Source organism: Elephas maximus, chromosome 3, assembly GCF_024166365.1.
Source record: "Elephas maximus indicus isolate mEleMax1 chromosome 3, mEleMax1 primary haplotype, whole genome shotgun sequence".
NCBI lineage: Eukaryota > Metazoa > Chordata > Mammalia > Proboscidea > Elephantidae > Elephas > Elephas maximus.
Window position 1 is genome coordinate 819,862 of NC_064821.1, and position 23,256 is coordinate 843,117.

The window sequence follows — 23,256 nt, forward strand, 5'->3', positions numbered from 1 at the left end:
GCTTCCCGGGGCGCCCCCCAGGCTGTAAGCCGTTCCGCCCGCCTTGCGGGGAGCCACCCGCGTAACCGTCCGCAACCCTCCGAGACGCCGCCTGCGTGGACGCCGCCTGCGTGGACGCGGGCCCGGCCCCCGAAGAGCATGCGTAGTCGCCAACAACAACAAGGCCGCGGCCCCGGCCCCGCCCCCGTCCGCCCCGTCCGCCCCTCACCCCGGCCTTCTATTGGCCTGCCGTGGCCCGCGTTGGCGGCGACCACGGCACCGGCCAATGAAAGCGCCTGTGGGCGGGGCCGGGCGCGGGGCGGAGCGGGGCGGCGGCGCGCGTCCATTGGCCGGCTGGGCGAGGGGAGGAGCCGCTGCTGCGGGCTCCCCGGCGTCGCCGCGATGAGCTTCAGCCGCCTCTGCCGCCTGCTGAAGCCGGCGCTGCTGTGCGGAGCCTTCGCGGCGCCCGGCCTGGCCAGCACCATGGTGAGCGCGGCCGGGCCGGGCCGTCGGGCGGGCCTCCGGGGCCGTCGGCTCTGTCCCCGGGCCGGACCCCCGGCTCCCTTTCCCCGCGGCCGCCGGGCCGGGCCCGAGCGCTGGGCCCAGTCGGGGCGCTCGGCAGGAGGCCGGGTGGAGGGCCGGGCCGGGGGCAGTTGGGGCCCGGGTCGCCCTCCCGGGGTCGAGGGGCGGCGAGGGCCCGGGCGCGGGCGCGAGGGCGGGGAACGCGGATCAGCGCGACCGCTGCGCGCCGGGCCGCGCGCCCCTCCCCCGCCCGCTGTCCCCAGGCCCCGGGGCCGTGGCGTCACAGTCCGGGCGCCCTGGCCACCGGCCCTTTGTCCCCCGGGCGTGGCGCTCGCAGGGCACTGGCGCGACCCGACACCGGCCGACATGGGCCGCGCGGTGGCCGGTCCCCCGCAGCGCCGGGGCAGGGGCCGGGGTGGGCGGAGGCGCGGAGCCCCGGGCGGGCGGAAGGCCCGCGCGTGCAGGCGCAGAAGGGCGCGCCCTCGGCGGAAGGTGGCGTGCAGCGCGGGAGCCAGGGCGGCCAGGCCCCCACTCCCGTGGGGCCTCGAGCTCTCCCCAACCCTTTGAGGTCGAGTCGATTTCGACTCAGTGACCCTGTAGGACAGAGTACAACTGCCCCCTAGGGTTTCCAAGGAGCACCTGGTGGATTCGAACTGCCAACCTTTTGGTTAGCAGATGAGCCCTTAACCACTAGGCCACCAGGGCTCCCTCGACCTATCTGGGTGGCTTCACTGTGTCCTGCAGCCCGGGTGGGGCTGGCCGGGGGTGTGAGCACTCCAGAAGGGGGGGGACGCACGTCTACTTTACCTTGCCCTGGGGCCCTGGTTTCCTGGGGTGCCGATCCCCCAGACCCCGGGTTGGGCACCCCGGCCGCTCAGTGCCCCTTGCCTTGCAGTGCGCGTCCCGTGAGGACTGGCGCTGCGCCCGCTCCATGCATGAGTTCTCTGCCAAGGACATCGACGGGCACATGGTGAGCCTGGACAAGTACCGGTGCGTACCCGCGGCCGGGAAGGGATCGAGGGTGACAGGCAGAGGAGGGGGGCAGCGTGGCCTGACCTTGGCCCTGTGACCTTGTCTGCAGGGGCTTCGTGTGCATCGTCACCAACGTGGCCTCGCAATGAGGCAAGACAGAGGTAAACTATACTCAGCTCGTCGACCTGCACGCCCGATATGCTGAGTGTGGTTTACGGATCCTGGCCTTCCCCTGCAACCAGTTTGGGAGGCAGGTGCGTGGCCTGGGACACTGGGCCGGCAGAGGCCTGGTGAGGTGGGCGTGGGGCGGAACACAGGACCCCAGAACAGGGAGGAGGTAAGGATCTGTGAGGTGGGGGGTGGGGGCTACAGCTCCAGAAAGTAGGGTGAGGCAGGAAGGAGGACCCGAGGGGGCTGCCAGGCCAGTGACCCCTAGCACCCTGTCGCCACAGGAGCCAGGGAGTAACGCGGAGATTAAAGAGTTCGCCGCCGGCTATAACGTCAAATTTGATATGTTCAGCAAAGTCTGTGTGAATGGGGACGACGCCCACCCCCTGTGGAAGTGGATGAAAGTCCAGCCCAAGGGGCGGGGCATCCTGGGGAAGTGAGTCAGGGGGCCGGGAGGGCAGGGTGGGCCTGTGGGTGGGCAGCCCTGGTGACCCTGCTCTTCTTTTACAGCGCAATCAAATGGAACTTCACCAAGGTAAGGGTTGTGTTATAACGGCCGGTGGAGCAGGACAGGGCTGTGTCCAGGTCCAGTGCCTCCTCCTGCCCTTGTCCCTGTTCCCCTCTGGCCCCCGTGCCCGGTCCCTTTACCCCATGATCTTCCTGTTGCTGACACTGCCCCCATTCGCGTAGTTTCTCATCGACAAGAACGGCTGTGTGGTGAAGCGGTACGGTCCCATGGAGGAGCCCCTGGTAGGTGGCACTCTGAGGACCCGGGTAGGGGCGGGGGCGCGGGGAGAGGAAGACTTTGACCTTCATATTCCCCACCATAGGTGATCGAGAAGGACCTGCCCTGCTACCTCTAGTCCCACGAGTGCCCACCCATCCACCCGTGCAACCCCTCCCTGCCCATGGCCTCTGCGCTTCTCAAGCCTTCCACCCGGCACCCATGACGGCCTGCTTGCAAACCAGCCCGCTGGTGAGGCAGACCCGAGAACCTGGCGTGCACCTCTGCCGGAGGAAGGTCTCAGTGGCCCACCTTGGGCGTCCCCCTTTTCGCCTTATGGAATAAAATGTTCACATTGGCCTGCTGGCACCTCCTGTCTCCTAGGGGGCTCCTCCTGGTTCCAGGGCAGGTGCAGGTGGTTGCTTCTGCCGTCCCGCCCACCCCCTGCCCCACTGCACAGATCTGGGTCATTGGGCTCCACCCCTTTGCTTCTAAGCCTGCTGGGCTTGACAGAGCCAGACACAGGGGAGCCGATCCTGAGGAAATAAACCCTCCTAACTGGCTACCCTCCCTGACCAGCATTAACCCGAGAGACAGCCGTTCTGGGCTGACCCTGGTGGCTTCAGTCTGCCCTGTGAATCCTTAAAGCCGTCTGTGCAGTGTGGTGGGTCAGTCCCCTGCTCTGGGACTGGCCTCGTGCAATGACCACCTGTGGCCCTACCAGGCCAGAGCCGGGGGCTGTGGGCTCAGCAGCTTGCAGGAGGATGTTCAGCTCCCCTTCACAGGGAGCTCAGGAGACCTGCCCCTCTGTTTCGTGGGAGGTGGGCCTACCCAGGGGATAGCTGGGCGGTTGAGACCACCTGCCCCCTCCCAGGGAGAACCAGCAGCTGGGGGTGGGGATCCTCAGGCTGGGAGGGGGCTAGGAATCCTATGGTCCCCTGGAGGGGGGGTCCCAGGTCACTTTCTGCAGGGTCTCTGCCTACTTCCTGCCTCGCCAAGAAGGGGCCTGCGAGCTGAGGCTATGGGGCTTCTGGCCAAAGTGCCCCCCCTTTCTCTGATGGAGCCTAGGTGCTCCCATGGATGCATGGGTGCATTTTCTTCCAGGCTACCTCCTGGACTGGACAGCAACAGGGCTGGGGCCTGGCTGTCTTGGCAAGCCCCCCCAACCACTGGGGTGGTCCCTCACATGAACCAATCCCCTGCAGAAACCCTGGGACGAAATTGTTGTAGACTGCAGTCCCAAATACCAAGGTTCCAGGAACAATTCCGGGTACTGTCGGGTGCCAGGCCCTGGGTCCAGGACAAGCCAGAGACTGGGCAGAGACTCAACGTCCACACAATGCACAATGGCCTCCTAGGGAGGGGTGAACCCTTGTGTCCCAGGGAGAGGCAGTGGTGGGCCTGGGGATCAGGCAGTGATTGACAAGATGGCTCAGAGGGAGTTTTTACCCCCGGAGTCACCCTGGGCAGAGCCAAAGCCCCTGGGACTCTTGCCATCTCCAGTGGGACCTCCGGCAGCCAGACCCCTCAGTCCTTGTCATCTCCCCAGTTCCGGTCTCCCACGCAGACACAAACAGCCTGGGCCAGAGAACCAAACGGTGTGGGAAATAGTCAAAAGGCACATATATTTAAAAAAGATCTCTTTACATATATACACTGGAATTCATTATAAATACACTATAATAGAAAGGAAGCCCCTGCGCCAGCCCACCCTGAGAGCAGATTCCCAGGGCCTGGGGGAGGCGGCCAGGCAATAATTTAGGGAGCAAAGGCGGCTGGGCGGGTGGGGGCATTGCATATATTAACAGGGGCGTGCCCTGGAGCCAACAGTTGGCAGGGGCCCTGAGCACCTGGGGTTTCCTGAGTCTCCAGCTCTTGGGACCACCCAGTTTCACGGATTTCTGGGGTTCACCTGACCAAGGATGGGGCCTTATAACGTGGGTGTGGTAGAGCTGGGGGCCCTTGGCCCAGGGCCCCTACCTATAGTGATGGTGGCGGGGGGGTCAAGAAAGAGGGGCAGAGGATCCTGGGACCCCACTCCCAGGGCCTGTGCTGGCCCCGGACACCCCCAGTCCTGTGCTGGCCCCGGACACCCTCAGTCCTGTGCAGGGTGGCCTGCATGGGGCCCCTGATGACCCCCCCCCCCAGAACTGACCCCCATCTGGGGGGGTGCTGCCCAGGCACCGGCTGTCCCAGCCAGCCCTTGGAGGGTTGGCTGGGGGAAGGCACTGCAGTGAGGCCCAGTGGGCTGGATGGGGCCGCGCCCCCTCCTCAGTAGTCACAGGGGACCTCGGCCCTGCTCACTGCCCGATTCGTGGGAGAGAACCCGCGCTCACTTAGATAGACACGAGTCACCCAGCACATAAATAAGATTCTGTCCCGAAGGCACCCCGCCGCTGGGGCTGCGTGTGCTCGGCCTACGAGTTGGGAAAGGGCTGCCCGAACTGAATGACGCTTTGCCGCTCCGGGCCCCCGCTGCCCCCCGCTGCCCCCGTGCCGGCGCCAGGTACCGGTGGGCCGGGGGGCTCGGCGGCCGGAACAGCGCGCAGCGAGCGCAGCATGTCCTCCAGCACCTCCTTGAAGTTGATGTCACAGCCCAGGTGTAGCAGTTCGCAGGAGTCAGTGGGGAGCGCCCCAGGGTGCGCCGCGGGATCTGGTGGGCCCAGCAGCAGGCCAGGACCCGCGGGTGCGGGAGGCTCGGCGGGCAGTGGCGGGAAGGTGAAGTGCGGGGCCGGGGGGAAAGGCTCGGCCGGTGGGCTGTAGGTCAGGTCCAGCACCTCGCCAGGGCCGCAGGGCAGTGTGAGCGGACGAGGGGCAGGCAGCGGTGGCGCGGGGAGGCCCAAGCCGCGCGCGCGCTTGCGCTTCACGTCTGCGTCCATCAGCTGCAGCTCCCGCAGCACGCGGCGCACGCAGCCCTCGGGGACCTTGATGCCTGAAGGCGGGCGGGCCAGAGAATGACATCAGGGTCATTGGGGACCTCGCCCCCAACCCCTGCAGCCCCGCCACTCACCGGGAACCCTGCCCCTGCCGCTCACCAACTTGCTTTTTCTTGTCCTTGGTCTTGAGACGCACGATCTGCAGGTAGCTGCTGCTGGTGATATCGGCCATAACAGCGGCGATGCGGCCCCACACGCGCAGCAGCGCCCCGCACAGCATGTAGTGATGCCGTAGGCGCAGGCCCTGCACGCAGTCCTTGCCTTCCTGCACCAGTCGGCAGTGCCCGTTCCTGCGCCAAGGTGGGGCGGGATGGGGCGGGGCTCAGCCACTCCTCAGGGATCCCCGAGGCGCCCCACGTGCCCTGCTCCTCACTCTCCCCTGCCTGACACCCTATCATACAGCCACCCTAGAGGATGAGGTGAGAGAACTGGGGGCCACGGAGACCTGTTCAAGGAAGACCCCCCCACCCCACCCACTCGGCCAGCACCCCGTGACCAGCCCCTCCGGCCACCTGCTTGCCCTCACCAGGCCTTGTGGCTGCAGTGCTTAAGCGAGAAGCCGTAGCTGTTCTCCCAGTGTTCTTGGGCCTCCTCCGCAGTGACCTGGGGACACAGCCGCCTGAGCCTCTGGAGGACTCCAGGGCCTGCGGCAGGCGGCCGGACAAGTGGGAAACTGCCGCCCACGGCGTGCCCTGCGCGCCCTGTACCTGCGGCCCCTCCAGGTGGTGTGGGGGCTGCAGGGCCGGCCAAGGGAGGATGGGTTGCCCGAGACCCCCCACCCAGCGGCACCGTGTCCTCACCCGGTGGAATTTGCGGCACAAGCTGTCCAGGGTCTCCAGCTGGCTCTGCCGGCCGATGTTGGGTTTGTACACAGTGAAGTGCTTGCCGCGGCTCTGCTCCGCCAGCAGGCAGCTTGGCTTGTTGCCACGTACCTGGTGGGGAGGGGGCATAAGGACGGGAAACAGGGCTTGACCCAGTACAGGGCTCGCCGGAGCGTGGGAGTAAGGACTAAAGGGAAGGGAGAGAGTAGGTAAGCAGGGCACGGGAGCTGCCCACCTTGTAGGAGAGGTAGAAGCCGTCATACACGCCCGTCATTTCCAATGACTTGGCAAATGCTTCCTCCCAGCGGAGGCCTCGGTCCACACTGATCTGCCACCACACAAGGACCGTTATCAGGGCAGTCCAGGAAGTCAGTAGGGACAGTGACAGGGTGATGGGGCTGGGCCAGTGGAGCAGGGCAGTTCCTGCTAACCTTGTAGAAGACCACCTGTCCGTCCTGGGGGTGCCCAGGCGTCAGGAACACCTGCTGGCTCTCCTCGTAGATTTCGTCGACACCCGGGGCCAGGTCTGGGGAGGAGACCAGGTTTGGGATCAGAGGCCCACCAGCCTGGGCCTGTTCAGACCTCACCCCTCTCCCGCCTACAGCCCTTGCCCACGTCCCCATGCAGCGCCTCCCACCGGTGCCCCCCAGATGCTCGCATCCCCTGTGCCCCTCACCCAGGATGCCCATGTCGTATTTGCCCTCCTTCTTGTCTGCCTCCAGGAGGTGGTCAAAGGTGTCCGAGAAGTACTGGAAGAGTGCGTTCTGCTTGTGGACCTCCAGGCCCAGAATACGGTTCAAGAACTTGGTGATGGAGCAGTCTGGGCAGGCGAGGAGGGAGGATCACCCTAGGAGGCAGGACTAGGAGCCCCACCCCACCCTGATAGTGGTCCCACAGAAGGGGTCTCCTTCCCTGGGCAGCCCCGAGGGACACTCACCCTTCTCCACGTCCAGGCAGCCGGACCTAGACTCCCGCCCGCTGATTCCAACCGACAGCAGGCCCTGCTTCATGTCTGGGGCGGGGCGAAGAGGGGTCGTCCACTGCCCCACCAGTCCGCAAGCCTCCCACGGCCTTAGGCCTCAGCTCTTACGATGCCCCAGACAGGGTGACCACCCTCCCAGTCCCCTCCTGTTCCCCAAGGACATGCTGAGGAAGGAGCCAGCCGACTCTGGATCCCCCCCAGCTTTCGGAGAAACTCTATTTCCCCATCTGTAGAACAGGGCCTTAGTTCTGGGAGAGAAGGCGTTGTAGCACCAACTGGGCACAGGCAGGGTGGGCTTCCCGTGAGGGGACTGGGGTGGCCCACCACCCTGCCAGCATCAGAAACCTGAGGGGGGACTGGGGGGCCCTGAATTTGAACGCAGTGGAGGCTCTCCTGGGGACCGGAGGGGTGCATTGGCAGCCTGGGTCCCGGTGGGACATCAGCCTTTGGTTCTTTCTCCTTTATTCTGCCTCCACCAAGCAGACAGAGGAGCATGCTCCTTGGCTCCCCGGAAACGCACCAGGATCCACTCCCCTTGACCGTAAGTGGCCCCTTTGTGAGTGGGGGGTGGGGGGAGTTCTAACCTACCCCAGGACCTTATGATCTGTTGTCCCCTCCCGCTGCCTTCCCAAAGACTCCCTCCTGTACGTGTACCCCCAGGGCTCACCCCGGAAAAAGGCCGCGTCCCCTCCTGGGTATCCCCGGGGCAGGGGCACCTTGTTCTCTGTCTGGCTTAGGATGGTGGTGAGGACGCAGTGCAGGGCCCGGGCACCATACTGTACAGAAAAGCGGGGGACCAGGTCAGACGCCGGCCTGAGGGGTGGGCTCAGCAGTCCGCAACCCCCTTTCTTCTCAGTCACCCCTGTCCTGCTGATACCTTGTTCTCGAAGTTGTACTTGCTCAGGTCCCGGGACTCAGTGGCTCGGCGGTCTCCGTGGGTCAGAGCCCCCTGCCAGGAAGGGGTGACAGTCTGCCTAACAGCCCACGCGCCTTCCTCCGCCTGGCGCTCCATGCCCCAGCTGCCCTAACCAGCTCCCCGGGCCACGCCCCCTCCCCCTCCAGCGTGCCCTCCGGACAGGCCTCTGAAGCCTGCCTACTCACCAGGCTCTCCAGGCGCTTGGCCACGATGGAGGCAAACCTCCGCTCCCCGGCCAGCTCCGAGATGAGAAAGATGTACTCAGGCGCCGAGACCTGGTTGGACCGGTGAGTACGGCCTTAGAGAGACAGAAGGCTTTTAGGGACCTGTGGCCCAGCAGGACTGGGGAACAAGTTGGGGCAGGGGCGGGCCCATTGAGGCAGGGGTGGGCCCACGAGTTGGGGCTCACCGAACTGTTGGATGGCACGGTCAGCGCTCCAGGGCAGCTCAAGTGTCATGTGGACCCGCCGCTTCTGGTTTTGCACCCGGCGGTCCGCTTGGAGGGAGACGCCTGAGCTCGAGGCCTCCGAGATGATGGCCACGAGCTGGGGCCAAAACGCAGACATTGGGGTGGGCCGGGGTGGGCCAGGGCAGGGCCCCCTGCACGCTCACCCCTCACTCATGCTCCGGGTCACCTAGACGGTGAACCCATTTCCCAGTGGAAGGGTCCCTGTGATGCCCCAATTCCAGGAGGACTGTTTCTTTGGTGGGAGCCCACGTGTGTATAAAGTAAAAGGGCCACTGAAGGGTCTAGAGACCTCACTGAAGTCACTGTGGCGGGGTGGGGGTGGTGGCTTTTATTCGTGCGCTTCCCTGAGAGCTTAGAGGTGGCCATCTGGGCCACCCCTGTCAGCAGATGCAGCCCAGACAGGCTGGGCAGTCTGGACCACAAATACGCATGCACACACATGCTTGTACACATGGATGTGCATACACGTACACATCCGTGTATATGTGTATACGGACACACATTACACACATGTATATGTGGACACTGGCACATTACACACGTGTATACCGACACGTGAGCACGCTTACGTGTATGTACATACCAACACACGTACACACATGTATGTTCATACCGGCACACATTACACACGCAAGTATATGTCCATACCAACACACACGTACACTCATGTATATGGGGAGACCGACACATGCACGCTTATGTACGTGTATACCAACACACGTGTACACACGTATATGTTCACACCGGCACATATCACAGTCGTGTATGTGCACACCGACATTACACACGTGTACATCCACACCAACAGACACACACACGGCCAGCCACACACGTGTATGCACACACCCACACAGGGACACTGCCAGGGACCTCTCAGGCCTCTGCACCACCTCTGACCCAAGGAGAATCCAGGCCCATGGTGTCAGGAAGACACCAAAAACACCCAAACCCATTGCCATGGAGTCCATTCCGACTCTTACTGACCCTGTAGGACAGAGCAGAACTGCCCCATAGGGTTTCTAAGGAGCACCTGGTGGATCTGAACTGCCGATCTTTTGGTTAGCAGCTGAACTCTTAACCACTATGCCACCAGGGTTTGTCGAGAAAAAGGAGGCTCCTTAAATAAGGCCCCGCCCACCCCACCCCCGAAACCCCAGCTCCGCCCACCTCCCCATCCCTCAGAAGCCCCGGCCCTGCCCACCTCCCACCCCTCAGACGCCCCAGCCCCGCCCACCTTCTCGCCGCTCATGAAGCGCTCCTTCTCCCTGAGGTTCACATGGTCAATGGACAGGCCTTGCTCTGCCCGTGACTCGAAGGCCACAGTCCCGTCGGGCCTGGACACCACACGGCCTTTCCTGCCCGTCATCTGTGGCCACGCCGGAAGCAGGGCAGGCTGTCAGCAGTGTGGCTGCCCAGGGCCTGCCCCTCCTGACCCTCAGTTTCCACACCTCCCCCCACCAAAGGCCGAATTGGGAGGCTCCTGCCCTGAGCTGGGCCTGGTGAGTCAGTGGGGGGCTCGCAGCCGGGCAAACAAGGCTCTCCTTGCGCCTAAACACACCTGAGTGGCCCCAGAAACACGTGGGACGCAAAGACAAAATGGATGAGAGCAGGCAGGGAGGGAGGAGCCAGGAGGGGTCAGGTCTACAGGACCCTGGAAGCACACCCCGAACCTTGCGCTCTAGCACTTCAAGGCAGCACAGGGCAGGCAGCCTGGCTGAGGGAGCCCGCCCGGCCCTGGGAAGGTGGGGCTGGGGTCTGTGCCAGGGAGAGCCCTGGACCAGCCTGGCCTGGGGGCTGGGATGCAGGCTGGCCAGCACGGAGCACGAGAGCCAGCCCAGTCTGAGACCTTTGTCCCAGGCAGCCAGTCCTCCCACGCTCACCTCTGCCACGCACTCGGGACCCCCGAGCTGGTCAATTAGTTCATCCAGGGTGTTGACGGGCAGCTCCCGACCCAGGTCACGCACTTTGGCCAACAGGTCCTGCTTCAGCCGCTCCACCCGCTCCAGCACACCTGGGCCCTGCAGGTCCCGCTGTTGGGGGCAGAGAGGGACTGCGGGTGGGGGGGTGGTGTAAAGGGTCAGGGAGGGGCGAGAGAGAGCAGGTGAGGGTCAGACAGGGACAGATGAGAGACGAGGACCGGAGAGGGTTCAGAGTCTGGGTGCTACACAACCGCTGGGCTCCTGACTGACAGGCACAGGGCAAGGGTGGGGTCAGGAACATTCTCCCTGACACCTGATTGCCCAGGTCTAAACTCTGCTCTGCCTTGAAACACCTGTGTGGCCCTCACTTCCCTCCTCGGAGCCTCAGTCTCCCCATCTGTAGTTTGGGGCAGGAGTGCAGTCCACCCTCAGGCAGGCCAAGCACTTGGGACAGGCCTAGCTCGGGACAGGGCTGGCTCGGGACAGGGCTGATGGGCCCACCTGCTGGGTGCTGAAGAGCTGGATGAAGCAGCCAGTGGACGACGGGCTGGCCCTCACCTCGGTCGTCAAGAGGGGGCCCGATGGCGTCCACGATGACCACGTCGTCGTCCACCAGGGACTCGGGGGAGGAGTTGAAATCGCTGTCCAGGCCGGCGTCCGACTCGGTGCTGCTGTCGTCGCTGACGCGGATTACACCCGCCGCCTCACACATCAGCCGGGGAGCCTTGGCCCCCCGGCAACGGGGCCGCCCTGTGGGGAGGGGACAGGGTCACCGTGGGCTGGCAGGTGGGCTCGGCAGGAGCAGGAGCAGGAGGCAGCAAGAGCCAGAGGCAGCAGAGAGAAGCCAGTGCAGCGAGCCCCGTGGGGAAGGGGCTGTCGGGGACAAAGCAGTTTGGAGCCCCGCTCCTGAAAGGCCTGGGACAAACGGTACCACAGGTGCCTCTACCCGGCTGTCCCTGGTCCTTCGCTCATGGAAACTGCTGTACCACCGCTGGGTTGGAGCAGGGTCAGGGTCCATTCTAACCCCAGTGTCCCTCCTCCAGGCCAGACGAGATGGTGTACATGGGGCCGTGGGAAGACCGCACACCTGGACCTTCGAGGGACTTGATCAAGGGACCAAGTGCGACTCTGCTGTCCACATACAGGCCCTGATGGCCAGGCTAGGGGGCCCAGTGCCTGTCTGGGGGGGAGGGGGTGGGTCCCGGCTCTGTCCCCAGGCTGTGTGACCTCACGAGGCTCTCTGGTTCTCTGGGCCCCTTCCCATCCTGAGCTGGGATAGCTGGGATGACGGTGGACCTAGCATCTCACATTTGCTAAGGCCATGACTTCCCATAATGGGGATGCTTCCTCCTGGCCTAACCCTAATCCACACGGCCAGTGTGTTTCAAGCCATGTGGATGGGGCTTGTGCTAAGCAGTTCCCGGGGCCCTGCCTACTGAGGGCCATGGCGCCAGGGCTGCTGTGTCCCTGCCAGCACTCAGGTTTGCTAACTCGGGACCTCTGGGTGACCAGGGTGCCCAGGGTGGGCCTGGGAGCCACGTGTCCCTCTGCTCAGCTGTCCTACACTGCTCATTTGCAGAGAATGAAGACACCCTGCCCCTGGGGCTATCCCCTCATGAGCCGGGGGTCAGTGGTGGGGGGACCTGGCCCAGAGAGAGGGGGCAGCAGGCACAGGCGGCAGCGAGAAGCCGGGGAGGCGGCGAGGCCAGAGGCCGCAGCAGGGATGTGCTCTTACGTTTTCTCTTACTGCCCGCGGCTCTGTCTCGCTTTCTCTTGGTTGAAGGAAAGTGCTTCTGAATGAGCGACAGAAAGACGCCTCTGGAAGGGATACGCAGAGTCATGCTTGCTCTGGCCACGCTCCGCGGACCTGGGCGGTCGACTGCAGGGGACCCTGCGGGGCCTAGGATGGGTCGACCCCATGGCGAGCACGGGGCTCTGCTGCGGCCAGGCTCCTGCTGCCCTCGGCCTCTCCAGGGAAGGGGCTAGGCCTGACGACAGGCTGCGGGGCAGGCAGGGGTCTCACTTCAGGGACTCTGAGGTGGCAGCAGAGCCCAGGGAGCCAGAGGGCTGCTTCTGCCTCCTGCGGGGACCACAGCACGGCCCTCAGGGAGTGAGATTTTGATGGAAGGGAGGAGGAGGGCAGGTCTGGGCTGGGTAGGACTCCCGCCTCTTAGTCCCCCTTCCTCTTCCACCATTAAAGGGCCACCTTAGTGAGGCTGGATGCTGCACACAGCTCTGGCCGCACAGGCTGCCTGCCTGCCAGGGCCAAGGTGGTGGCCGAAGATGCCAGCTCCTGGGATGGGGCACTGGTGACATTCCAGCCCTAGACGATGAGGGGGAGCAGGGCAGGGGCTGCGAAACCAGACCCACAAATCCAGGTCTATGCAGGAGGGTGTATGTGCCTGGAGCCTACCTCCAGCACCGTCTGCCCCACTGGCCATGGTCGCCCCGGGGCTAAAGGCCTCTGAGGGCTGAGCCCACTCTGAGCGAACCCACCCGGTGCTGGCTGGGTCTGCAGGGCCCTGCACCCCGGCAGACACCCCAGGCAGCATCAGTGTCCCCTGGTGGCCAGCCTGGGCTCAATGCACACGCTTGCTTTGGTCTTGCGTGTCTGCTCCTGCCAGCCCACTGCCTCAGACCACCCCTGGCCCAGGTGAGGCCCAGGGGGCTGCGCGCCTGCAGAGGTTACACAGGGAGGGTGCTGCTGTCCAGGCAGACAGCGCACAGGACCCTCAGAGCTGAGACGGCCCCTCCTGCCAGGCTGCAGTCACTCACTCGGCAGCTGAGACGAAGCAGTCAAGGTGCCCATCCTTCTCATCCAGCACCTCACGGGTGCGGGCCTCGCCCGTGGACTGCAGCCCAATGACCACACACTGCGGATGGAGGGCCAGCCGGGTCAGGCAGGGGGTGGTAGTCAGCGGCCCTGAGCTCATCCAGGCCCACCCCCTTGTCCGGTGCAGCCCCACCCCGCCCTGCCCCATTCTTCCTGGATTGGCAGCCCCCCAACCTTCTCCTGCCCACACTGCCTTAGGCCAGCACCACCCTCGCCCCCCTCACCTTGTCCTGGGTCAGCCCCCCACCCCACCCCTACCCCGCCTTCCGTGGCCTCCCAGCACCTGGGCCAGGACCAGCCCCCTCTGCCCTCACCTTGTCGCGGGCCAGCTCCTCGCGAGCCAGCTCCACCAGGCGGTGGACCTTGGCAGCGATGCACAAGTACTTGAAGAAGCGCTGATGGGCGGACCAGAACTGGCCCCACAGGGACTTGCGCGACTCCAGGCCGATCCAGTCGGCCGCCTGCTGGAACACGCCCAGGGCCTCGGCCCACTGCAAGGACAGCGGGGCTGAGCAAGCACCCATACCAGGGATGTCCCGCCTACCCTGGCGCCCCTGGGACTGCCGGCCTACCGATTTTGGGGGGCTACCTAGACCTACACAGTCACAAACGTTAAATGCCCAATGAGTCAGATGTAAACTGGGGTGACCCTCCAGCTCCTGTGATTTTCCTCCTCTCTCCTCCCCACTCAGTGTGTGGATTTAAATGTGAGCACGTCCTAAGAAGTCAGGATGATTATAGGAGAGTTTCTTGGGGGTCAGTGGGATCCCCTAACCCATGGGTTCTCGTTGCGGTGATTTTGCCCCCAGGGTACACTTGATGACGTCTGGGGACATTTGTGGGTATCGTGATCGGGGGGCTGGTGGCATCAAGTGGGTGGAAGCCAGGGATGCTGCTCCACACCCTGCAGTGCACAGGACACCCCCACCCCAGAGAAAGACCTGGCCTCATGTCAGCAGTACCGAGAGAGACCCTGCTTTAGTGTGACCCTAAGAAATCACCCCAAATACAGGCAGGGCCTGATGCTCGGAGGGCTGGTGCTGCGTACGTGTAATCTGTAAGAACAACAGGAGCCTGTCACTGTGGGCTCTCGACTACAACCTGGGGGCAAAGGCCTCAGGAGATTGTGGGTAGCGGGCTCGGTTCATGCTCACGGAAGCAGAGGGGCACAGTGGCTGTGTTCTCCCCATAACTGGACAGCCTGTCACGTCCCCAAGGATGCAGCAAAGGGAGGTGCTGCAGCAGGATGAGGGGTGTCGTGGAAACCCAGGACCACGCACAGTGCCTCTCTGCAGCAGAGCCCCCGGCTGCCACACTTACCAGAAGGGCCGCGCGGTTGTAGACACGCTCGAAGGCTGGGGCCAGTGGGATCTCCTCGATGCGGAAGGTGACTCCAGAGAAGCTAAGCTGGCGTGCAATGTACATGCCACTGACCTTCATGTCCATGGCCACGATCTCCATAGCACCCACACCCCTGAGGACAGACAGATGGACACAGAGCCCCTGAGTGCCCATGCTGGGGCCACCTAGGGATGGAGCTGACACCAGGGCTGAGACCCAGAGGGAGAGAAAGAGCCAGCCTTGACACTGGAAGGACAGCATGTGCAAAGGCCCTGTGGCCATAAGAGCCTGGTGGACCAGAGAACACAGAGAAGTTAACTGGGTGGGGCCAAGGAGGGGCTGGAGCAGGAGTGTAGAGGGTCAGAGGGCCTGGCGAGGGGGAAGGGTCTCTTCTGAGAGCAGCACTAGACAGAAAGGATGCAGTTCACATTTGAAGACCCCTCTGGCTGCCACGTGGAGTGTCCAGTACAGAGAGGGGAGCTGGGAAGGTGCCCCAGCCTACTACCAGGCCCCCATCAGGTGCAGGACGGGCACTCACCTCTTCTCGATGGCGTGCAGAAACTCCTCGAAGGTGCGGAAGGGCGTGCCCTCGCCCCAGATGCCCAGGCGGCTCATGTAGATCATGTTCCGTGGCTCAGAGGCACCTGGGTGGTAGGTGCAGGAAGGCGGCATCAACTCACCCAACTCAGCAAGGTCAGGGTTGGGGGCCTCAATACCACCCCAGAATGAGCCCCGTGAAGACCACATACAGGGGGCTGAGGGTCTCGGTGAAGTCCCCACAGCCAGGGGGTGCCAAGAAGGGCTGGAGTCACGGCTATGTTTGGTGGAGGAGGGGCTTGGCATGGGACTGTGGAAGTTACTGCTGCCCTGGGGAACATGAGCCCTACTAGGCCAGAGCCCGAGGAAAGCTGGGGTGCAGACCAGCATGGCAGGTACACAGCAAATGGGACATTTCCTCCATGGCTGTACCAAGGCAGGCATTGCTAATTGATGGTAGCAAGTGAGATCAATCACAGACACTGCTAATCAACAGTGGCATGTGCAATCCAGCCAGCTGACCCTACTGCCTGCCCACTCTCTGCTCCAGCCCCTTCCTGCCCCTGGCCTTCCTCACCTGTGGCACTGGCGTAGACAACCCTGGCCAGAGGCAGCTTGTTCTGAAGGTCTAGGACGGCCTTGCCCATCTTGGTGGAGCTGGCATTCTTGGCTTTGTGGCACTCGTCAAATACGATCTGAGTGGGCGCAGGTTAAGGACTGTCCTGGGACCACAGGCAACCCCCAGGGGCCCTGGCCCTGACCACTAAGGCCTTCCTGGTAGGGGGCAAAGGCCCTCAGCCCATTACAGGCCCTGCCACATCTCATCTTACTTGGGACTTGGCAGCATCGCTCCTGGGAGGGAATCTGCTGAAGGGGCCATTGCCCTGGGCGACGCCAGGCCAGGGTGGTTGGGGGGATAGGTTCTAGGTGGGACCATCGCCTTGGGCTACGCCAGGCCAGGGCGGTGGGGGGGATAGGTTCTAGGGGGGACCATCGCCTTGGGCTACGCCAGGCCAGGGCGGTGGGGGGGATAGGTTCTAGGGCCCGAGCACACAACAGGAACACAGAACATGGCATACGACAGCCTCATGCAGACCTCTGGGGCAATACTGACACAGTGAGCACAAGGAAACTGGGGCCATCTCAGGGAAGCAGGTGGGGGCTGCAGCCACATCCCCACATCTGTGTCCTGGTGGTGACACGGCTCTACGGCTTTGTCAGATGTCACCACTGGGGGAAACTGGGTGAAGGGCACCTGGGACTGACCCTCTAAATTCTTTCTTACAACTGCACATACATCTGCAATTATGTCAACTTTTAAAAAATAGTATTGAGAAAAAACGTGTTCTAAAGATGTGCGGGGAGAAACCAGTTGCCATCAAGTCAATTCCAATTCATGGCAACCCCGGGTGTTACAGAGGAGAACTGCTCCGCAGGGTTTTCTTGGCTGTTTAACGTTAACAGGAGCAGATCACCAGGCTTCTGTGTGGGAGATCTCGGTTCGATTCCTGGCCAGCACATCTCCTGTGCGGCCACCACCCGTCTATCAGTGGAGGCCTGCCTGGTGCTGGGACGCTGAGCAGGTTTCCGGGGAGCTTCCAGGCTGACTAAGAAGAAAAGCCTGGCGATTCACTTCTGAAAAACCGTCAACGAAAACCCTACGGATTTATGGCAGTCCAATCCGCAACGGATCATGGAGATGGTACAGGACTGGACAGCATTTTGTTGCGTTCGGCATGGGTCGCCATGAGTTGGGGGCTGACTCAACAACAGCCAACAATGACAACACATAACACAGGGTCCCGTTTACATACAAGTGATGCTTCTCTATAGGTGCCTGTATAGAAACACCTAGAAAAGGGCCTGAGAGGGTACGCTGCTCCCACCTGGGGGCTGTTCTGGGGAGGGAAGGGAAGGGAACCCAGTGGCACCTGGCAGGACAAAAACTGTTGGAAAAACGTAACAACCAGAGCGGCAGTAATGAGACTGTTCACGCATTGTGAAGAACCTAACCAATCTCACTGAACAACTTGTGTAGAAATCACGGAATGGGAGCCTAAACTATTGTGTAGACCTTCATCGAAAACACAACAAAGTATTATTAAAAAACAAAAGAGCGCTGGAAAATGTATCCACCTCAGGACAACACCCAAGCCACCTCATACTTTCCTGGTCTTTACACTATCTACGACTCTGTCGGTCAGAAAGCGAAGGTATTTACACCTTTCAAGAGCACAAGGAACAGGATGAGAAAGAGGGAGGAAAGGCCTCCCTGCTGGGCTTTCTGTCTCTGCTGGATGGTTGCGGGGGCCGGGCTCCCCTGTGGGAGCCCTGGATGAGGCAGCCAACCAGATCCTTGACATGTCACCAACGTGACGCCTGACGCTGGGCTTGGCCAGTGGGGTCTTTCCTTGGGAGCTGTCTGCCTCCCGTGACGGTGGAACCCTTCATGGCAGGCACCCCCAAGCCACCACATCCCAGAAAGGAGGGGGGAAGTAGGGGCAGTGCCCCTGTCCTCCCTCATGGCCTCCTGTCAGGCAGTACCCTCCCAGCTTTGGGGCCACCGGTGGCCACTGCCTCCTTGGGGCGTCACTGCAAACGCCATGCTGGAGTCTGGTCACACATCCAGCTCTGAAGCCAGGAGGCTGGGCTGGACCCAAGAGTGCACGGAGACGGTGGGTTATGTGTGGTCCCCCAACAAGGATACAACGCCGTCGAAGGCGGCCCCGCACCACTCAAGGATCTGGCGGATGCGGGTGCGGTGCTGCCCGCCGGCCTGGCTCTCCCCGATGAGGGCGGAGTAGGTGGCAAAGAGGACACCCTCTGAGGTAGTGTTGTCGCCGTACTTGATCTGGGGGAGGGGCAGACATGCACTCGTGTGGGTGCCCCTGCTCCCCTCTGAGCCTCAGTTCTCGTTTGTGAAAGTACGGGCTAGAACTGGGGCAGCTCAGCCCTTGGGCCCCTGAGACCCCCAGGAGACATGGTCTAAGGATTCCATCACCCTAGGTGGGCTTCAGGCTCAGCTTGCGTGGGGCCCCCTCAACCATCCAGCAAGAGGAGTGGGGCACAGCGCAGCAGTGGGCTTTGCTGTGGTGGAGGCAGAGAAGGCCAAATGGCTGATAACAAGTGAGATGAACCTGCAGCCCCAGGGCCATGTCACTGCCCCCTGGACCTGCCGGCTGCAGATGAGAGCTGAGACCAGAGGCTTGCACCAGCTGGCCTGAGGAGACTGGCTGTTCTAGAAACACTGTGCCGGGTGTGCAGGGCAGGAAGGCAAGGTAGGACCCTCTGAGAGGCAGAAGAGGGGGCAGGAGGATGGGAAGGTGTGGCAGGGGTCCCACAGCGCCCCACCTTGCTCAGTGCGTGCACAGCAATGCCGGGGGCCTCGATGTCCCGCAGATCACGCTCCGCATCATACTTGAGATCGTTGGAGACGCTGAACCTGGGTGGGGAGCGGGCATCTGGTGGACGTCCAGGGGTCCCCGTCCCCACCCTCTGGCCTGCTGAGGCTCCTCAGCATGAGTGGACTGGGATGGGGGGGGCACTCACCACAGGGACTTCTTCCTGCCCCTCAGGTAGTTCTCCAAGATGATGCCAGCCACTGTGCGGCCCTTGCCCACGCCGGCCCCGTCCCCAATGAGGAAGCCAGCCCGCTGCCCGCTGGGGAGCAGGACCTCATGTTGCTGTGTGGGGGATGGGGGAACAGTCAGGGCGACAGCACAGGGAAGGCTTGGGGTGTGTCCCCCTGGGAGCAAGGGTAGGGCCGGGCACCCACCTGGCAGGCGTAGGTGATGGCCTCCAGCTGCAGGGCGGACAGTGCCCCACTGTCTGAGGCTGAGGCAGGCAGAGCCAGTGTGTAGGTGACGTCGGGAGGTGGCACACTTGACAGGGTGCTGGTCTCCACCACGCGGTCAGGGTGGTGTTTTCCGATCTTGGCTGTAGGGTGGGGGGTGGTGGTCAGGGCTCACTGTGGCCGGCTGAGCAGCCACACCATCCTGGGGATGCTGGGGCTTCTTCAAGAAGTGTGAGTGGGGGTTCAGGGCCAGGAGGGAGAATTACTCCGTTTCTGGCCTTTTGCAAACAGCATGGAGAATGGCTGTTGGAATTCCAACGGGACACCAACTGACACCACCCCTGGTGTCCCTGCCTACCTCCCAGAACCAGCCCCCTGGTGTCCCTGCCTGCCTCCCAGGGCCAGCCCCCCACCCCCGATGTCCCTGCCTGCCTCCCAGGGCCAGACCCCCAACCCCGATGTCCCTGCCTGCCTCCCAGGGCCAGCCCCCTGGTGTCCTGGCCTGCCTCCCAGGGCCAGACCCCCACCCCCGGTGTCCCCGCCTGCCTCCTAGGGCCAGCAGCCCTCTGGCCTCGCACTCACACTTGGAGGGCACATAGTCAGCGTAGGTCTCCGTGTGGCCCAGCTCCTCGGCCTCCTCCTCCTCAGCCTCGTCCTCCTCCTCGGGCTGGCTCTGCGACTGAGGGGCCGTGTTAGGGGGCTGCTGGCGCCAAGCCTGGTGGGGAGGGTCCCAGCACCCCAACCGTCTCCTCTGCTGGCCACCCACTTACCCACCCTGCATGGTGCCTTCCACAACCCAATTTCCACATCTGTGAATGGGATGCTCCCTGCTTCTGTGTGTGTGAGTCCCCCCAAGGCCCCTGGGTAAGGGGGAAGGCAGTGCTGGGGGCTCACCTGGTAGCTGATGAGAAGTGAGGTGGCAGGGAGGGAGGACACAGGGTCTTCAAGGCCTGAGAATGGCCTGGTGGGCAGGAAGAGCTGGGGGTGGGGAGACAAGAAATCAGCCCACAAGCTGGGAGAGGATTCACCCCAACAAGCCCCCTGCCTGGCTCAGGCCTCGTCCTTCCCCCTCTCTCATGCCCCCTGGCCCCACACCAGGGCCTCCTGGCCACGAGGGGTGCAGCAGTTCCTCAAGCACCTGTAGGCACTTCCCTGGGGGGTACATTCTGCCTCCTCCCAGCCAACACCCTGCCTCCCCCCGCCCACCGGCTCCAGGCTGGCCTCAGGGAAGGGGCTGCAAGTTCTGACAGATAAACAAGATGCCCCTTTCCTGTGTAGCAGGGGCAGGCTGAGAGCTGCCGTCCAGTCTGGTGCCAGAGACCCACCATGTGCTTGAGGGAGAGCCACTCTGTGCTCACTGGATACCCACTGTGTGCTTGAGGGAGAGCCATTGTGCACCTTCAGGAGACCCACTGTGTGCTCACTGGATATCCACTGTATGCTTGAAGGAGCACCACTGTGTGCTTATAGGAGACACACTGTGTGCTTGTAGGAAATCACTGTGTGCTTGAGGTAGACCCACTGTGTGCGCTCGCAGGAGACCCACTTTGTGCTTGAGGGAGACCTACTGTGTGCTCACTGGAGACCCACTGTGGGCTTGAGGCAGACCTACTGCGTGCCCGCAGGATACCCACTGTGTGCTCACTGGATATCCCCTGTGCACTCGAGGGAGACCCCCTGTGTACTTGTAGGAGACCCACTGTACACTTGGGGGGGACCCATTGTGTGCGCTTGCAGGAGACCCACCGTGCTCGCAAGAGGCCTACTGTGTGCTCACATGAGACCCACTGGGTGCTTCTGGGAGACCCAATGCATACTTCTAGGAGACGAGTTGTGCCCTTGTTGGAGACCTATTGTGTGCCAGGCCCCAGCAGCAGCACTCGGGACATGGGACAAAGGCCAGTAATACTGTCTTGGTGCTCATGTGGGTGGGGGCACCTGTGTGGCCTGGCCATGTGTGGCCCGTGGGGGCGGCTGTGAGAGCTGGGGGCAGTGGCCACCAGCACAGGGACCTGCTCTGGGCCCTGATCCACACAGCATCCAGAGCTCAGGGGACGGGGTGGCCCCACAGGCCTGAGGCCACACAGATAACGGTGCCTCTGTGGAGGGGCCGCACGGCCCCATCCTGGGGACGACTGCAGTGGAGTTGTCTCTGTGGCCACCAAGGCCACAGCATGGATCTAGGGAACTGCCAGGAGTCCTGTGGGGGGCGGACATGGCCCACACTGGGCTGCACGGTGGGGTCTCCGATGCTGTAGGGGTGCGGAACCTGGGACTGGCCGGGCTGTGGCCAGTCACCCGCTGTACAGACCACAGCACAGGAGCACAGTAGAGACCAGAGCGGGGTCTGTGACATTCTAGAACGTTCTCACTCTTAAAACACAATTGTGTGAAAAACTTCTAGAAGGAGACAATGCCGAGAGTTGCACAACGCGGTGAATCCAATTAACGTCACTGAATGGTACTTTGTCGTTGTCGTTGGGTGACGCTGAGTCACAGCGGCCCCACGTGACAGAGCGGAACTGCCCCGTGGGGCTTCTCGGCTGCGATCTTTACGGGGAAGACGGCCAGGTCTTTCTGCCCAGGGGCGGCTGGTAGGTTTGAACCGCTGACCTTCTGGTTAGCAGCCGAGCACTTAACCACTGAATGGTACTTGCAAAAAGTTCAAATGGCAAGTTTCACATTCTATATATTTTACCACAATTAAAAAAAAAAAGAAAAAATTGTAAAAAAAACTGTTGAAGTAGGAAAAAAAAAAAAAGGATGGGGGGTGGTTACTTCTGGCCTCAGAACTCTCCATGAGGACCCCACGCGTGAGGCTGAGGCTGAGGCCGGACCAGGGGCCAGGCCCACCCTGAGCAAGTCTCTGGGTCTCAGGCGCCATTTCCGGCCCCAAAGCCCGCGAGCAGCGCATGGGACCCAGGGTGGCCGCCCGTGACGCTGAGCCGTGACTTTCACTGCTGGCTTCAGAGGTTCTGTGCGCGGCAAATTTTATGATGAGAAAATGAAGTGGGCGTGAGATGCAGGAAGGCTGAGAACCTACACTCAGCCTCCTCTCTTTTTTTCAAATTAAAAAAACCACACACAAAAAACAAACAGCGGCCAGTTCCCGGAAGGCTGAGTCACGGTTCCCGCTGGCCAAGGGTGGAGGGTGCAGGCTCCAGGGACGCAGCCTGGGAGGCCTGGGGCCAGTCACGGGTGTGGGCTGTGGGGCTCCCTCCAACCCACCTGGCCACTGCGCGGGTCACAGCCCTCCCTGTGGGGATCAAAACGTGACAGGCCAGCAGGCACCTAGCAGTGTCCTCTGGGGAAAGCTGGGTGGGCTGGTGACATTGCGGAGTCCGCGCCAGGCTGCACTGCAGCCCTGGGCTGGGCCCTAACCTGCCTGTCTGACCCTTGGGTCGGCGGCTTGTTGAGGAGTCTCTCTCCTGACGGGGGGCTCGAGGAAGGCCCGCTGATTGGGTGCCCCCACTGTGTGCCTGGAGCTCCTGCCCAGCCCTTTCTGCACCCCTCCTCAACCTCATTGCCACCAGGGGAGCTTTCTAACAGAACCCCAGCGCTCAATGCCCCCAGAACACTGGCCAGGGGCCTCTCGCTCCCCTGAGGACAAAGTCCAACCCCCTGCCCTAACAGGGACTCGATTCCACCAACCTCGGCCCCTCGTTCCCACCTGGCCAGGCTCATAGACCACCACCACCCCTCAAACCCATCATGCCCACTCTTGCCATAAGGCTTCTGCATCTGCCGTAAGGCCTCCACACAGACGCCCCTCCCTCAGCTCTGCCGGACTGACACCCTCCTTGGCTCTCAGCCCAAGTGTGCCTCTTCAGAAGCACTCTCCACTCTGTCCCATCACCTGACTGTATTCTCCCAGGCCAGGGCCACCCCCTCAGCACTGCTGACACGGCCAGATCCTTCCCTGGGGTGGGGGCATCCTGTGCACTGCAGGGTGTTGACCAGCATCCCTGGCCTCCACCCTCTCAATGCCATGGTGTAACCCCCAGCTGTGACAAGCACAGATGTCCCTAGACATGAACAGGAGTCCTCTGGGGGGAAACCGCCCAGGTGAGTGATTTTCACTTACCCATCGGTTAACGCCCGTCCCCCAGCAGGGCCGATGGCCTTGCTCATGCTGGCACAGAGCACCGAGCAGAGATGCCCCAGGGACAAGGAACCCTTAGAGAAGAGCGTTCATGTAGAGGGAACAGCAGGTGCAAAGGCCCCGAGGCAGGAATGGACCAGGTGGGCTGAAGGGGTCTGGCCAGTGTGCCACGGGGGCCTGCAGGGAGGGCGGGCTGTGGCGGGAGCCTTGTTCCTGCGCTGAGAATGGGAGAGGCGCTCTGT

The 23,256-nt window shown here is 62.7% G+C and overlaps 2 protein-coding genes across 5 annotated transcripts in view; one reads left to right on the top strand and one right to left on the bottom strand.

The window, feature by feature from the left end:
- Window positions 1-353: 353 nt before the first annotated feature.
- GPX4 (glutathione peroxidase 4) lies at window positions 354-2,724 on the top strand. Its single transcript, XM_049876119.1, has 7 exons — window positions 354-465; window positions 1,397-1,491; window positions 1,583-1,727; window positions 1,926-2,077; window positions 2,152-2,176; window positions 2,332-2,391; window positions 2,472-2,724. The coding sequence occupies exons 1-7, from the start codon at window positions 382-384 to the stop codon at window positions 2,502-2,504; spliced, it is 594 nt and encodes a 197-aa protein (XP_049732076.1). The 5' UTR covers window positions 354-381; the 3' UTR covers window positions 2,505-2,724.
- Window positions 2,725-3,968: 1,244 nt separating this feature from the next.
- Window positions 3,969-23,256, bottom strand: part of SBNO2 (strawberry notch homolog 2) — a 64,868-nt gene continuing 45,580 nt past the window's right edge. For 3 of the 4 annotated variants that reach the window (XM_049876114.1, XM_049876112.1, XM_049876115.1), the window contains 27 exons: window positions 19,807-19,890; window positions 19,495-19,591; window positions 18,895-19,055; window positions 18,669-18,802; window positions 18,471-18,561; window positions 17,827-17,970; window positions 15,697-15,814; window positions 15,121-15,226; window positions 14,562-14,715; window positions 13,556-13,732; window positions 13,184-13,281; window positions 12,144-12,226; window positions 10,910-11,158; window positions 10,370-10,539; window positions 9,724-9,855; window positions 8,430-8,565; window positions 8,206-8,318; window positions 7,982-8,053; window positions 7,772-7,880; window positions 7,060-7,134; window positions 6,799-6,942; window positions 6,554-6,648; window positions 6,358-6,450; window positions 6,102-6,233; window positions 5,828-5,904; window positions 5,401-5,591; window positions 3,969-5,297 (listed from right to left, as the gene is read on the bottom strand). In XM_049876114.1, the coding sequence (XP_049732071.1) occupies window positions 4,783-5,297; window positions 5,401-5,591; window positions 5,828-5,904; window positions 6,102-6,233; window positions 6,358-6,450; window positions 6,554-6,648; window positions 6,799-6,942; window positions 7,060-7,134; window positions 7,772-7,880; window positions 7,982-8,053; window positions 8,206-8,318; window positions 8,430-8,565; window positions 9,724-9,855; window positions 10,370-10,539; window positions 10,910-11,158; window positions 12,144-12,226; window positions 13,184-13,281; window positions 13,556-13,732; window positions 14,562-14,715; window positions 15,121-15,226; window positions 15,697-15,814; window positions 17,827-17,970; window positions 18,471-18,561; window positions 18,669-18,802; window positions 18,895-19,055; window positions 19,495-19,591; window positions 19,807-19,890 (3,750 nt within the window). In that variant the 3' untranslated portion in view covers window positions 3,969-4,782. The remainder of the gene's footprint in view (window positions 5,298-5,400; window positions 5,592-5,827; window positions 5,905-6,101; window positions 6,234-6,357; window positions 6,451-6,553; window positions 6,649-6,798; window positions 6,943-7,059; window positions 7,135-7,771; window positions 7,881-7,981; window positions 8,054-8,205; window positions 8,319-8,429; window positions 8,566-9,723; window positions 9,856-10,369; window positions 10,540-10,909; window positions 11,159-12,143; window positions 12,227-13,183; window positions 13,282-13,555; window positions 13,733-14,561; window positions 14,716-15,120; window positions 15,227-15,696; window positions 15,815-17,826; window positions 17,971-18,470; window positions 18,562-18,668; window positions 18,803-18,894; window positions 19,056-19,494; window positions 19,592-19,806; window positions 19,891-23,256) is intronic. The other variant, XM_049876113.1, reaches the window with a different exon arrangement.